This window comes from Bidens hawaiensis, unplaced genomic scaffold, assembly GCF_021521415.1.
Source record: "Bidens hawaiensis isolate Kalapana, Puna unplaced genomic scaffold, B.hawaiensis_p1.1 tig00034232_1, whole genome shotgun sequence".
NCBI lineage: Eukaryota > Viridiplantae > Streptophyta > Magnoliopsida > Asterales > Asteraceae > Bidens > Bidens hawaiensis.
In genome coordinates this window covers 96537-110844 of record NW_027495914.1, presented here as the reverse complement: position 1 = coordinate 110844, position 14308 = coordinate 96537, and the positions used below count along the sequence as shown (strand labels likewise).

The window sequence follows — 14308 nt, the reverse complement described above, 5'->3', positions numbered from 1 at the left end:
CCTAGCAGCCGCTGTTACTTATATTGCCACCATACTACGTTCGCTGTCACAGAAGGTCACCACACTCTGTTTGTTGTCGCCACCATACAACGGTTGGATTTCCGGTCTAGATCTGGAACCGACAACCACCACCAAGGTCGGTTTTGTTTTGGTTTGAAAGGGAGCACCGGTTGAAGGAGCGAGGATACTGGTTCTAAACTTTCATGATAGTTATGCCTTTGCTAGATGTGTCGCCGGAAATCCAAGGGTCGCCGGAATTCCGTTTAGGTTCTGCTAGATGTAAAATAGATCTATTTTTGCATTTTAAATATATATTTTTTTTTGTGTTATATGTTGAAAAGACTACATTGCTCCTCATTTTAAAAGTGTTGTTAACAGAAAGATAACGGAAAGGACTCGTTTTGGTCACTTTTGGTACCACATGGATTCAACCAGTTCAAATTTTTTTTCGGGGACTCAATGTGACTCCGCCCTGCAACCACAGGGACGAAAACAGTAATTTTCTCATTATTTTATATGGAAATTTCATTTGTTTAACATGCCATTAGCGACTCCAAGAACTAATCTATTTTGAAATTTTGACATCAAAGTTTTTGTTTATCTATTTCAATATTCTTGAACCCAACGCTTATTCCTCTTCCTTGGTTATATTTTGTTAGCTCGATGTTTCATCTAATCACACTGTTATTCTCGACCCTAATATTTCATTTAGTTATTACGATGTTCACGACCTTGATATTTCCATTTATTATTCTTATTATTTTGTGTTACTCAATAGTTTTGTTTATATCGTTTTAACTTCAATAACATCTTTTATTTCGTTTTAACTTCGATAGTTTCGTTAATTTATTTTGACCTACTATTTTCGCGTTATCTTTGACCTCAAGGGTTCATTTATATATTTTGAAGTTTTGACTCTGATCGTTCATTGTTCTTGATTTTCAAGTGTACACACACACACACACACACATATATATATATATCTTAAATATATATAAACGAAAGCTCTCTAAATTCTCTCAAGCCACCAGATTGTTTTATTCTTAAATGAAGGCTTCTCATTAATGCGACCCAAATTCATGTGTATGGATGTCACCCAACCCAGATAGCCTGTAAACGGGTTATAACATCTCATTATATTAAAAATTAATCTAATCAAAGATTTGATATGAAAATCCTATAAAATAGAGATATATTAAATATTAATAACCATTTATATAAAAAATATTATTTATAATTAATAAACAATTTTATAGTAAAAAAAATTAAGCGGGTCATGGGTCTCCCTAAACTCAGATAGCGCTTAAACCGGGTATACATCTAATTTATTTATGAAACCCTTTTATCATCAAATTCTAAGTATATTATTAACTCACTTACAATAAATAAAATTAAAATCCAAAATAAAATATAAATATTATAAATGAATAATGTAAAACATATGAGAACGCAAATAAATTACAATAAATTTTGCGAAAAAAAGGAAAAAGAAAGAAAAAAGAAAAGAAAAGAAAAACTATAGAACTAAGAATCTTAATCTTAATCTTAAACATATAAACGAAACCTTTAAAAGCTCTCTGGATGCTTCTTACATTCTCTCGAGCCACTAGATTGTTTTATTTGTAAATAAAGATTTCTCATGTATTTGACCCGGATACACGGGTATGGGTCTCACCAAACCCAGATAACCTTAAACAAGTTATAACATCTCATTATATTAAAAATTAATCTCACCAAATATTTGATATGAAAATCCTATAAAATAGAGATATATACTAAAAATTAATATCTATTTTTTTTAAAAAAAATATATATTATTTATATTAAGAAACAATTTTATAGTAAAAAAAAAAAAGCGGGTCATGTGTCTCCCCATACCAATAACTTTTAAACAGGTTATAACATCACATTGTGAAACTCTTTCACCATTAAACCCTAAGTATATTATTATTATTCTTATAATAAATAAAATTAATATCCAAAAAAATATAAATATTAGACACGAAAAAAAAACACAACCCCCGTAATCATCAAATACTAAGCATATTATTTTTAGCTTTTAATATTATTAATAATATTAACATCTCATTTATTTGTGAAACCCTTTTATCATCAAAAACTAAGTATATTATTAACTTACGTATAATAAACAAAATTAAAATCTAATATATATATATATATATATATATATATATATATTATAAACGAATAATGTAAACCCCCGTAATACGTCGTTGTTTTACAATATTCGTTTATAATATTTATAAATTTATTAGGATTTTAATTTTATTTAATGTAAGAAAGTTAATAATATACTTGGGATTTGATAATGAAAGGTTTCATAAATAAATGAAATATTATAACCCGATTTAAAAAAAAGATATTATTGAAAATTAAGAAACAATTTTAACAGTAAAAAAATAAGCGGGTTATGGGTCTCATCCCAAATAGATTTTAAATCGAGTTATAACATCTTATTTATTTGTGAAACCCTTTCATTATCAAACCCTAAGTATATTATAAACTTCCTTTCAATAATAAAATTAAAATCCAAAAAAATATACGAATATTATAAACGAATAATGTAAGACAACCCCCGTTATACGGGGGATAAAAACTAGTATACATATATAGGGAAAAATTAACGTACAAATGAAATTAACGTGCTAGTTGTGAGAATCAAATAGAGTAATTATATATACAAGCTGAATAATTATGAAATTACATCATAGAGTAATTACTCTATGATGTAATTTTATAATTATTCAGCTTGTATATATAATTACTCTACTTGATTCTCACAACTGCAACGCGAGTCGGCTGTTTGTTTCGATTTTGTTTTAAAACAAGTCATTAATCCGATCCAAGACCAATTCAACCCCTTTTATGTTTTTTTGAACTCTTTGATCCGAAAATAAATACTCTTAACTACATTCCAAATCTTTATCATCATTCAAATGGGTAATTAATAATTGACTTTTATGACTTGTTTATGCTATATTTGACCAATTAATTTTATTGAAACACCTTTTGGCTTGGTTCATTTATAAATAGACTTGCATTCTTCTTTCATCTTTGCCATAACGAAATTTTAGAAAATTATATGTTATTCTTTTAAATTGGTGCACTTTGTCAGCTTTGACTTCTCAAACTCAACCCGTTTAAGTCAAAACTTTTCTTTATCTTTCATTTATAAATAGAATTGTATTCTTCTTTCATCTTTGCCGTAACTAAATTTAGAAAATTATATGTTATTCTCTTAAATTGGTGCACTTTGTTAGCTTTGACTTCTTAAACTCAACCCGTTCAAGTCAAGACTTTTCTTTATCTTTCATTCATTTCCTCAGGTAATTGTATTTATTTTTTCTTCTGTTTTTATAATCGTTTAGAACATGATGCTATGTTAAAAAAAATAATTTAACAATAGCATCAGTTCATCAAAACAAACTTGGCTCGCTTATGCGACTCGTTCGGTTAAAGTTTGGAAATTTTCATCTCTAAATATCCAAAACTAACATTTTCTTATTCAAACTTTAAAAATAATGTTTTTGTGATATCGCCAGCAAACCCGACCTAAAGTCGATTTTGTGTCCGACAAAACACGAACTACTCGTTTAAACTCATTTTGGGACTGTTTAAGATTCTTCTCGAAACTACCCCAACATAATAACGTGACTAACCATTATTATAACCCAAATTTTATAATTAATTTAAAATGGACCCACTTATATATTTTCGATAAAATTCTAAAAATGGACAATTATAAAGGTAATATATATTTTTCTTTCAAAGGTTTAAACACTAAACCAATAACCAAATTTGTCTAAGTCTTATGTTTCATTTCATTTTCTTGAATCCTATTTTGAACCTAGAAATATTTTGTATTGGTTCGGTTTTGGTGTTAGTTTTGTATGTAATAACAAACGAACCATAGTGAATTTCTAGATTTTTTTAATTTTAAATAATTTATACTAGTTTAATAAATATGTAACCTAAATAGTTTGGCAAAATGTATAACAGTCTATTAGTTAATAATTAACAAAATTATTTATACTTAAATTCATTATTTTCGGCCAACTTTCCTTTCACCACAAAATTTTCAAGCTCAAATAGCAAAAACCAAAACCAAAACCGAAAGCGAAAACCAAAAAATCAAAACTGAAAAACCGAAACCGAACGTTTTCAAAAATTTTCGATGATCACAATTTGGACAATTAGCGAAGGATATATTGTGGTTGGTGAAACATACAACATAATTCTATTGCAAGATCCGTCGATAAACGCACCTCGGTTGAGTGATTGGTAAGGTGTACTCTTAATATGTCTGTTTAGGCATGTAAACGAATCGAACGTTCGGTGAACTGTTCGTGAATTATTCGACGGAAAATTCGTTTATGTTCGTTTATTTAATAAACGAACGAACATGAACAAAAAGTGCGTGTTCGTTTAATTAAACGAACGAACATGAACACATGTTCCGTTCGTTCATTTATGTTCATGAACGTTCGTTTATGTCTATTTATTTATGTTTGTTCATGTATTAATAAAAAAATAATTAAATATTATTTGAATGAGTCATCTAATTAAAGTTTTATATTTGTTAATTTGTGTTCATTTAAGTGTTTTCATTTATGTTTGTTTGTGTTCATATATATTCTTTTATCTTTGTTCAGTTATATTCGTTTAGAATTTAAACAAACGAACAGAAACGAACACAAATGTTCATTTTTTAAATAAACGAACATGCACATAAATATTTGTTCGATTAAGTGTTCGTGTTCGTTAAAAGTTAAATGAATGAACACGAACATGCCCTTGTTCGTGTTCGTTCAATTCATTTACATGTTTCATTATTCATATTGATGAATACATCGGTCTTAATCTCTAGGCTATGCCGATTTTATTTGTGTTCGCTTGTGTTCGTGAACCGTTCGTGAACACATTAATTTTCTTAATGAACGAACACGAACATAAAACCTCGTTCGGTAAGTGTTCATGAAACGTTCGTGAACACATTATTTCCTTAACGAACAAGGCCTTGTTCGTGTTCGATCGGTTCGTTTACAGCCCTATGCCTGTTATAATGCCTCTATTGTTGGTCCTTCTATAAAGACACATGGGCGGATCTACCTAGGCGAGACCGAGTTCACGGGAACCCACTGAGTTTCGAATTTTATATAGAATGCCTATATATAACATGAGAGTGAACCCACATATATTTAGTGAGTGAACCGATACACAAAGTGGAACTCTCATCTAGTGGTAAACATACATGCTTCCTAATTTGAGAACCTGGGTTCGATTCATGCTTTCAACGCATTCTTTTCTTTTTTATTCTTTTCTCCAGCCCTCTCCACACCTCAAATACATATTACAGGAACAACCCTTTTACAATTTATGTAAGTTATTATGTGAAAATGAACCAATGTAAAGGTATAAAAAAATGTAATATACATATTTCAATTATTAGTAATAAAATATTTGTTAAACATTACTAACAAAGTAACAATTCATATTAATCAATAATACGTAGTTAGAACAAAATATTTGTTAATCCGTTAGAACCCGTTAAACTTAACCCATTAGAATTGGATAGTTATTATGTTTTCGTTAAATAAGTTATTAGGTTCCGGTTCTATCCCGTTGGCTGATTCGTGAGAACCAATAGTAGGCTTCTTAAAAAACACACAAATGGCGTATGATTCGATTTGTAATGTTTTGATTTTTGGATGGGTGCAGCGGATATGAATCTGTAATTTATATTTCTTTGTCATTTACTGCATTCTTGAGAACAATCTTACCAACACAGATTAAACATTTAGTAATAATATCACAGGATTAATTATACAGTATTTTGTAATATTAGTTTAACATCACTAACAATTGAAAAGACTTAAAATGCTACACTATTTGAATATATAAAAAGGTAGCACATTATATTGACTAGATTTATAAAAATAGATGATGAATGTTGGCCATATATGATACAGGAATAATGTTATCATGAACTAACTAATATTGATTGTAGATTTTTGTTTCACGTTTCAATGTGAATTTTACTCACGATGTTATTATTGATAATGTAAATGTATCCATGTTATTACCACACGGTGAAGCGCGGTTTATATTTTACTAGTAATGTTTAAATTTTAATGACGAAGTTTATATTTTCATATTGTATCGTATTTTTATTACGGGATAAACCTTAACCGACCAGAACCGTGGAAATAGTCCGAACCGAACAGTGAACCCACTAAATCAAATTCATGGATCCATTACTGAACAGTTGGTGACTTGTCAATCTTTACACAAACACTTTTTCCTATGGGTCTTCATTGATAGATTACTCACTGACCTTATATTCATCAAAGGTACGTTGATCTATATTAATATGTCCTGTGTCCACCAATGAAAATGAATAACATTCACCCATTAAGCAATTGGTGTCTTGGTGACATATAGTTAAATCTAACTTTCGTAGAACTCTTTAAATAGAACGTTAGAAACTTCATTTTATTAATTTATTAAGTTGGATCTAGCTATGAATGAGCTAATAAGATGAGTTGATAATTACGCTGTTTCAGAAAAGTTAGTATCACGTTAATCTCTACCAATAAGTCAAATGAAGTGAAGATGATGTCAATGAAGTCAAACAAGGTAACACTTTCTGTTAATAAAACTACTTTTTAGTAACCAAACGTATATTCTAATATACTTGCCAAAAAAAAAATCGCTATAACAATAAAGACGCATTTCACTTTCATTGTGGAGCCAGACGCATTTCACTTTCAATGTGGAGCCCACGGTCTTGTTGGCAACATATATTTAGTTTTTTAAGTACCGATCGAAAATATTCCTCTCACTATTATTCTTGATGATATTTTACAATTTATAGCTAGGTAGAAACAAATTAAACCTACATTTTCAGAGTTAATAAATATATTTCATAATAAATTTTCTAGTACTACAGTTTAGATAATGTTGCTGCATGGATCTGTCGAGTTGAAATCAGGATCGTTATATGGAGATTAATCAACTAAATCTTAAACGGTAAAATACAACACAGAAGCCTGTTAGAAGAATTCAAAGGTCGAGCCCAAAATTACTCTTCAATGCTTAAGCCAATACTGGATACACCAAAATTCATATGTATAAGCATCAATATAAGAGTAGCACAGAATGTGAACATATTGTGTATTTGCAACGAACGATGACAATGTTTCGGCTTTGAGACGAGTTTAGGTAATCCAACTTTATACCTGATTATAAAAGTTTGTCCAATATGTAATTAAAACCCATCTGGTATTTATCGGGTAACTAGTGTTAGGTAATTCCCATTGAATACGCGGTCCTATACCCCATTACCGACCCTATATGTTTCGGTATTCCCATTGAATACGGTTTTGCCATCCCTATGTATTAGGGTAGAAAAAGATGATGTTTACCATGAAGATTAAGTGTGCCTTATATAGAGAGAGGTAACAACCGTAGTCCCCATGTCAGGCATGTACGTACAATTGTCTTTAATTCCTATGGAAATGTTATTAGATGTTTCACAAGCACACCTCTTTAATATTAATAGTTAATAATTAATGGTTTTATAAACATCTTTAGAATTTAATAAGAAAAAACTAATCAATTCGCCGGCATATACAAGATCCAAAAATTTTAACCTGTAATTGGAGTTGTTGGATTTTGCTATACAAACAAACTTCAACCGATAACTAACCTCCAACTTCAATATTGTCTTCTACCTTCTCAAATTTCACTATTAAAACACCGTTTCACCATAACCACTTTCATCTAGCTTCAATCTACAATGTTACATACCACCAATGCTACTTCCTTACAGAATGACATCAATACTCTCATTACTGAAAGTTCATGCTTAAAACTCCAACCTACGGCCTCCCATGAATCTGATAATATCGAAAAAGTTGCACCTGTACCACAGCCCCCTTCGCAATCTCCACTCAAATATGAATCTATTGATCATGGAGATATGGAAATACAATCTCCAGATACTAAGACCTTGTGGGAATCAATTTTCTCTGATCAACTCGAGGCGGATTTCATGATCTCGTCTCCTGTTAGAACATCTTCAAATTTGAACTATTACCCAAATAATGGACAACATCCGTTTGGGTGTTCGCCCCCTCGCAGAGCGTCTCCTTTGGCGCCATTTAACAACACTAGCAAACCAAAAGGAATGAGTCCCCTCCAAAGGGTTGTCAGTAACTGCAACTCCCCTAATAATCAGTTCATGGAAATCGAGACGATTTCATTACCAGCTATTGAGAATATCTTGGACGATTTCGATGGGGATGATGAGTTCTTGGCTTACTCCACCACTGGTGTTGCAGGTGTTACTTCTTCGGATCAATCATATGATATCACAGATTTGTTGGACTGCCTGACGTTGCCCAACAGTACTTCTACATTTTATGATGATAGTAATACGATGGTGCATGGTGGTGGTGGCGGTACGTCCATTGATGACAATCAGGTGTATCATCAAATCCGATCTTCACCTTCAAACGCACCACTCATGGAATAACTTGAGCAAGAAAGACAAGAAGAAAAACAACATAGGCGACAACAACAACCTGAACCACGACAACATTTGCCGTCACGACCGCAACCGTAACCAATAACCCAAAACCACCTCATGGTTCGATCCCCGGTTGCTGACGAGGTTCACTTCTCTTTCTAATAATATTTATATAAACCAAATATTGATATATCGACTATTGAGTGTTGTCCTCCATTCTAATTTGCTATAAAAAAGTATAGCAAACAATAGACTCGTAACAAAAACAATTTAATTTTTATCTTAACTAGGTTTAATTAAACTGTGTAACAGGAGCATGATACTGGACTTCAACTGGTGCACCTTCTTCTAGCATGTGCCGAAGCAGTAGCTAAAGACGATTTCATGTCAGCCAGAAAGTACCTTCATCACCTAAACCGAGTAGTCTCCCCACTTGGCGATTCCATGCAACGCGTCGCCTCGTGCTTCACCGAGGCCCTCACTGCTCGTCTCGCTGCAACGCTAGCCACAAAACCACCCTCATCCACCCCAAAGTTCACCCCCTTCCCTCCAAATGCAATGGAAATCCTAAAAATATATCAAATTCTTTACCAAGCATGCCCATACATCAAATTTGCTCATTTCACCGCTAACCAAGCCATCTTTGAGGCATTTGAAGTCGAAGAGCGTGTGCATATAATCGATCTCGACATCCTTCAAGGCTACCAATGGCCTGCATTCATGCAAGCACTGGCAGCCCGGCCCAGTGGCCCACCTTTTCTCCGGATCACAGGGATCGGCTCATCTCTAGAGTGTATTAAGGAAACCGGACGGTGCTTGTCCGAGCTAGCTTACTCCCTCAATGTCCCATTTGAGTTCCACGCGGTGAGTGAGCAACTAGAAGACCTAGAACCACATATGTTCAACCGACGAGTTGGTGAAGCCCTGGCGGTTAACTCAGTGAACCGCCTTCAGCGAGTCCCGGCTCAATGCTTTGGAAACTTACTAGCAATGATCCGAGACCAAGCCCCAAAGATCGTCACGATCGTGGAGCAAGAAGCGAGCCATAATGGTCCTTACTTCTTGGGTAGATTCTTGGAAGCTTTACATTATTATTCAGCCATCTTTGACTCACTTGACGCGACATTCCCAGCTGACTCAGCGCAGCGGGCTAAGGTGGAACAGTATATATTTGCACCGGAGATAAGGAACATAGTGGCGTGTGAAGGGGCCGAGAGAGTGATGAGACATGAGAGGTTGGAGAAATGGAGGAAGATCATGGAGGGAAAAGGGTTTCAAGGGCTGCCACTGAGTGAGAACGCGGTGACTCAGTCGAAGATACTGCTGAGTTTGTACTCATGTGATGGGTATAGATTGACGGAAGACAACGGTTGTTTGTTGTTAGGATGGCAAGATAGGCCAATTCTTGCGGCATCTGCATGGAGGTGTTGATACATTTTAACTATTTATGAGATTATGTTTCCCGTTTTATTAATAAAGGTAGCCATTGGCTTTATAAAAGATCGTTGTATATAACACTTGATAGAATTATGTCAAATTTTGGTTAACAAATACTGTAACAAAGCAGTGACCTCGTAGCCCACGTCTTCGGTCCGTCCCTTCTTATATAGATATGGTTTTACTAAACTAACACCAGCATGTTGAAATCTAAATTAAAATACAAGACATAACCAGTGCATGGGATAGAAGAAAACCATATCAAACATATTTACATGTCTAACTGAAATAATGGTTTGATCTGTGCATATTCTATATGCTCAGCTGTCGCCCGAAGGGGTAAAGGACATGCAGATGGGAGGGTCGATCCCCAAAATAGAAAGCGCTGCTGATGGAATCGTCCAAATACCATCCCCACATATTAACCCTGAAGCAACTGCTCCTACATAATTCTCCGATTCCTTTTTATTCATTCGTTCCCAAATGAATAATATGATTGTCCCAACAGCCATGTCAATTGCAAAGTAAGCTCCAATATAAAATGGCACAGCCATTGCCATGGGAATGGGAATGAATCTAGACACACTTGGAGGAACCTGATCGCGTAACACGTTCATAACCAAGGCGGCTGCGAAGGACCCGTAACATAAGACTAAACAATGCTTTGGAAGCTCAGAGAATCCCTCAACTGCAAGAATTGCCATTTCGCGATATATGACAGCAAATGATGCCTTATAAGGACTATCCGGGGACCCAACTTCAAAGGCAGTCCAATACATCCAAAATGTGAGTGGCGTAATGACGCAACCCATGGCGGTTCCCACTACTTGACTCACAAACATTGACTTTGCAGATGACAAAGTCAGGTATCCAGTTTTGAAATCTTGCATTAAATCAGCTGCGGTGGAGACAATTGACATCATAACACCACATGCTGCTAAACCAGCTAATACACCTCCATTATTTCCAACTAATGACGAGATTATGAAGAGGCCGATTTTGCCATATGTTGAAGATAAACTCCAGTCTGTGAGACCACATCCGTAAGAGTTGCAGAAAGCAAAGGCTGGCGCGATTACATAAGAACACAGAACCAGGTACCACTTGAGGGGTGGAAATATACGTGGCATTGCTGCCGTTGATATTGCAGCCAAGCCCACATAGCCAGACGCTGCAAACCACGTTGGAATTGCGTCTTTTAGAAAAACTTCATCTCTTTTCTGCTGTTCCATTTGTAATTTTGAATCCTCAGAGTCTGTATAAGTTGCATAGTTTAGTCTCAATTGTCAAAACAATATACAATTTTACGTAACATATAAGTTAAAGGTATATCTAATATCTGACCAGCTAAGTCCTTTATTACAGGAAGATCTTGTTGTCGGGCGGTTCCTAATAAAGCCTTAATGGTGATCACTACTATCTTTACCAAATTATAGAACCCGTCTCCAAGAATAAGGGAGATAGCTATGAAAACCTTCATAGAAATTCAGGTGAAAAACAAAGTTAACCTTTCATGTGTTGCTAAGCACTTAATGTAGTAACAGTAAAATAAAATGCCTATACCTTGTATCCATAAAGACCTTTGAAGTCATTTTTTCCTAAACCAGAGGGATACCAATCGCCTGCTTGTGTGGCGATCAAAGGCCAAAGAAAGCCCCACGACAGAATTGCTCCAAAAAGGACTGAGCAGTTGACTATGTGTGGGCAAATAAGACCAATTCCAACATAAGTAGGACTGAAATCAAAGTAAAACCTGCAGAATAGAATGCGCCTCGTGTTATGTTCAGTTTAAGGTAATTAAACCACGCGTTACTTGACAAATATAACAAACGTATATACGTGTTCTCGAATAGAGTCAAGCCAAGACTTGGAAAATGATCAAATCCACATGAATTCCCAATACCACCAAAGAACCATTTAAAGCAACTCCATATAAAGCTTAAGCTCATGTACTTTCCGAGACAGATTACTTGTTTCCTGTGGAACAAGATGTTAGAAATAAATTATATATCCAAGCCTTGGGTACAAGCTAGCCAACAGTTTTAATTATATAACTAAATCACATAAAAAATACTTTAATTACATAAGTTATAATCTAATGAACTTCAAGAAGCAGTTGATAAATAAATTATCCCATGCTTAGCATATATACCTTGCAAGCTCAGCACCGTCAGTAGTGTGGAAACTATTTATTAACATCGCGGTGGCAGTTCCACTAGGGTATGTAAGCTTATAATCCATCAACATAACCTGAAATCAAACACGCATACAATCTTTCACTAATTGCTAAAATGATATATTAATAAATACAAGGTTATTACCTTACGAAGTGGAAGAACACTAAAAAGGCCAAGAAAACTGACAACAAAAAGAAAACCAATCATCCATGATAATCCTGGATTCTTTACATCTTCAGCGCGATTACCAGGGTAATCTGGGCCGATTTGATTGTACGTTCTTTCATCCATTGACAACAAATAGGACCCGAATCCACCTATAGTGTAACAATTTCAAATTTTCATGTCCCATTTTTTAATTTATATGTAAGCATTCATGAATACTAATATTTATATTATTTAATCGACTCCTCGCATTAAGGCATGTGTTACAAGTTACATGTCATGGCTTCTAGGTCCGTTATACAATTAGGTTGATTAGGCATAGTTCGCCCAACGGATTCAGCCCCAACATCATTTCAAGCTAGATTATTTAGCCATATAAACCTAAAAGTGTCTTAAGGTAAATACAAGTAAATTACCAAACAAAATTAACTATAATACCAAAATTTCCATATTATGCTATCATCTAAATCTTCCATAACCCTTTACGTAAACTAAACTAAACTAAACTAAACTAAACTAAACTAAATCATGTATATCTTAATTAAAACTTAAGTATCCTAACTTGTACCATTACAAAACCAACCTACGTTTTAAACCTAACTAGAGCATTAACACTTGACTAAACCATCACCGACCCACCTCTTTCCCCCTTGCCTATGGCCCATGCCCAGTTCCATACCCTTGAGTAGGGCTGTATATGAATCGAACCTAACAAGTGAACGGTTCACAAACAACAAATTATCAAATGAAATTCTTGTATGTATCCGTTAATTAAGGAAATGAACTTGTTTGTGAAAGGTTCACGAACACAAATGATCGAAACGAACGGATGAACAAACAATGTTTATCTGGTTTGACTAATAGAAAATGGTTAGTGTCAACATTTCGGTATTGCTGCCAAGTTTATATTGGTAGTAATACTTTGGGAGTTGAGTTTGTGACTTTCACCTGAATGAATTCACATTGTTAACTTTTATATTGTTTTAGGGTTGTCGTTCTATACTCAGCGTTCGATCAAAGGATGTATCTATCTACACTATGAAGATAATATTAATCTGAATTGCTTATATTTATGTTCAAATGATATGAACCAAATGATTGGAGACTGAGATTGAAATAATTAGTCATTCCTTTATAACTCTTTTAATAATCAACAATAACTAAATATGAGGATATGATATGAAAAATTACCGCTACTTGCGAGGCCATAACAAGCAACAATGCACGTCTGGATAACAGTGTTCTCTTGCCTAGTAAACGCGTAAGTAGATAAGCCGAGCCCTTCGACGAAAGTGGTCCATGTTTTGACAAAGAAAAAGCCAAGCAAACCAGCAGCCACGTTTAACGAAGGGATGATTCCGACGTTAAGATTGAGCTTGTGTGCTATGATACAAAAAATTGTCCCCAACAAACAACTAACAATTAAACCCCTTAATGTGATTTGATCTTTCCATTCTGGTATGATTTCCGGAGGGGAATCATCGACAGTCTTTTTCTTGGATGGTTCGTCCACCAATTTCGGTGAGAATTCAACGGTTGGTTCTTTGGTTTCCGCGCCCATTTCAGCGAATCAAGATTGTATAATTACAGGAAGCAAGGATGCATGCAGATACTTTGAAAGATGAATGCTTAGGATATTACAAAGATGCCAAGAAATTGTTTGACAAAGATCAAAACCAAAAATCATTGAATCATCCAGAATTTTGAGGTGATTGACATTGTCATAGATTTCATCAAGACAAAAAGGACCTTTTTTTCTTACCAAAATAGATATCAGGGTGCACCGGTCCCAACCAATATATTTAGTTAGTTTTCATTTTCACGTTTCACGTTTGTTTTGTTGTGAGTTTGCAAGCAAAAAAGAAAAGTATAATTATTCAAAGTTGTTTTTCATAAGAACCATTGAATATATTAAAATCATTATCAAATATTTTACACACTGAAATATTTTAACGGTTCTACAAATAAATATTTTGAA

At 34.0% G+C, this 14308-nt stretch overlaps 1 protein-coding gene and 1 pseudogene across 2 annotated transcripts; one reads left to right on the top strand and one right to left on the bottom strand.

Moving 5' to 3' along the window:
* Positions 1-7647: 7647 nt before the first annotated feature.
* LOC143585941 (GRAS family protein RAM1-like) lies at positions 7648-9985 on the top strand (annotated as a pseudogene). The gene is made up of 2 exons (XR_013144624.1): positions 7648-8695; positions 8864-9985. The product of XR_013144624.1 is annotated as a GRAS family protein RAM1-like (transcript).
* Positions 9986-10136: 151 nt separating this feature from the next.
* LOC143585938 (putative metal-nicotianamine transporter YSL6) lies at positions 10137-14081 on the bottom strand. Its single transcript, XM_077067604.1, has 7 exons — positions 13522-14081; positions 12310-12482; positions 12141-12238; positions 11828-11965; positions 11552-11741; positions 11333-11462; positions 10137-11243 (listed from the first exon to the last, which is right to left on the bottom strand). Exons 1-7 carry the CDS (start codon positions 13889-13891, stop codon positions 10309-10311), a joined length of 2034 nt encoding a protein of 677 aa, XP_076923719.1. The 5' UTR covers positions 13892-14081; the 3' UTR covers positions 10137-10308.
* Positions 14082-14308: the final 227 nt, after the last annotated feature.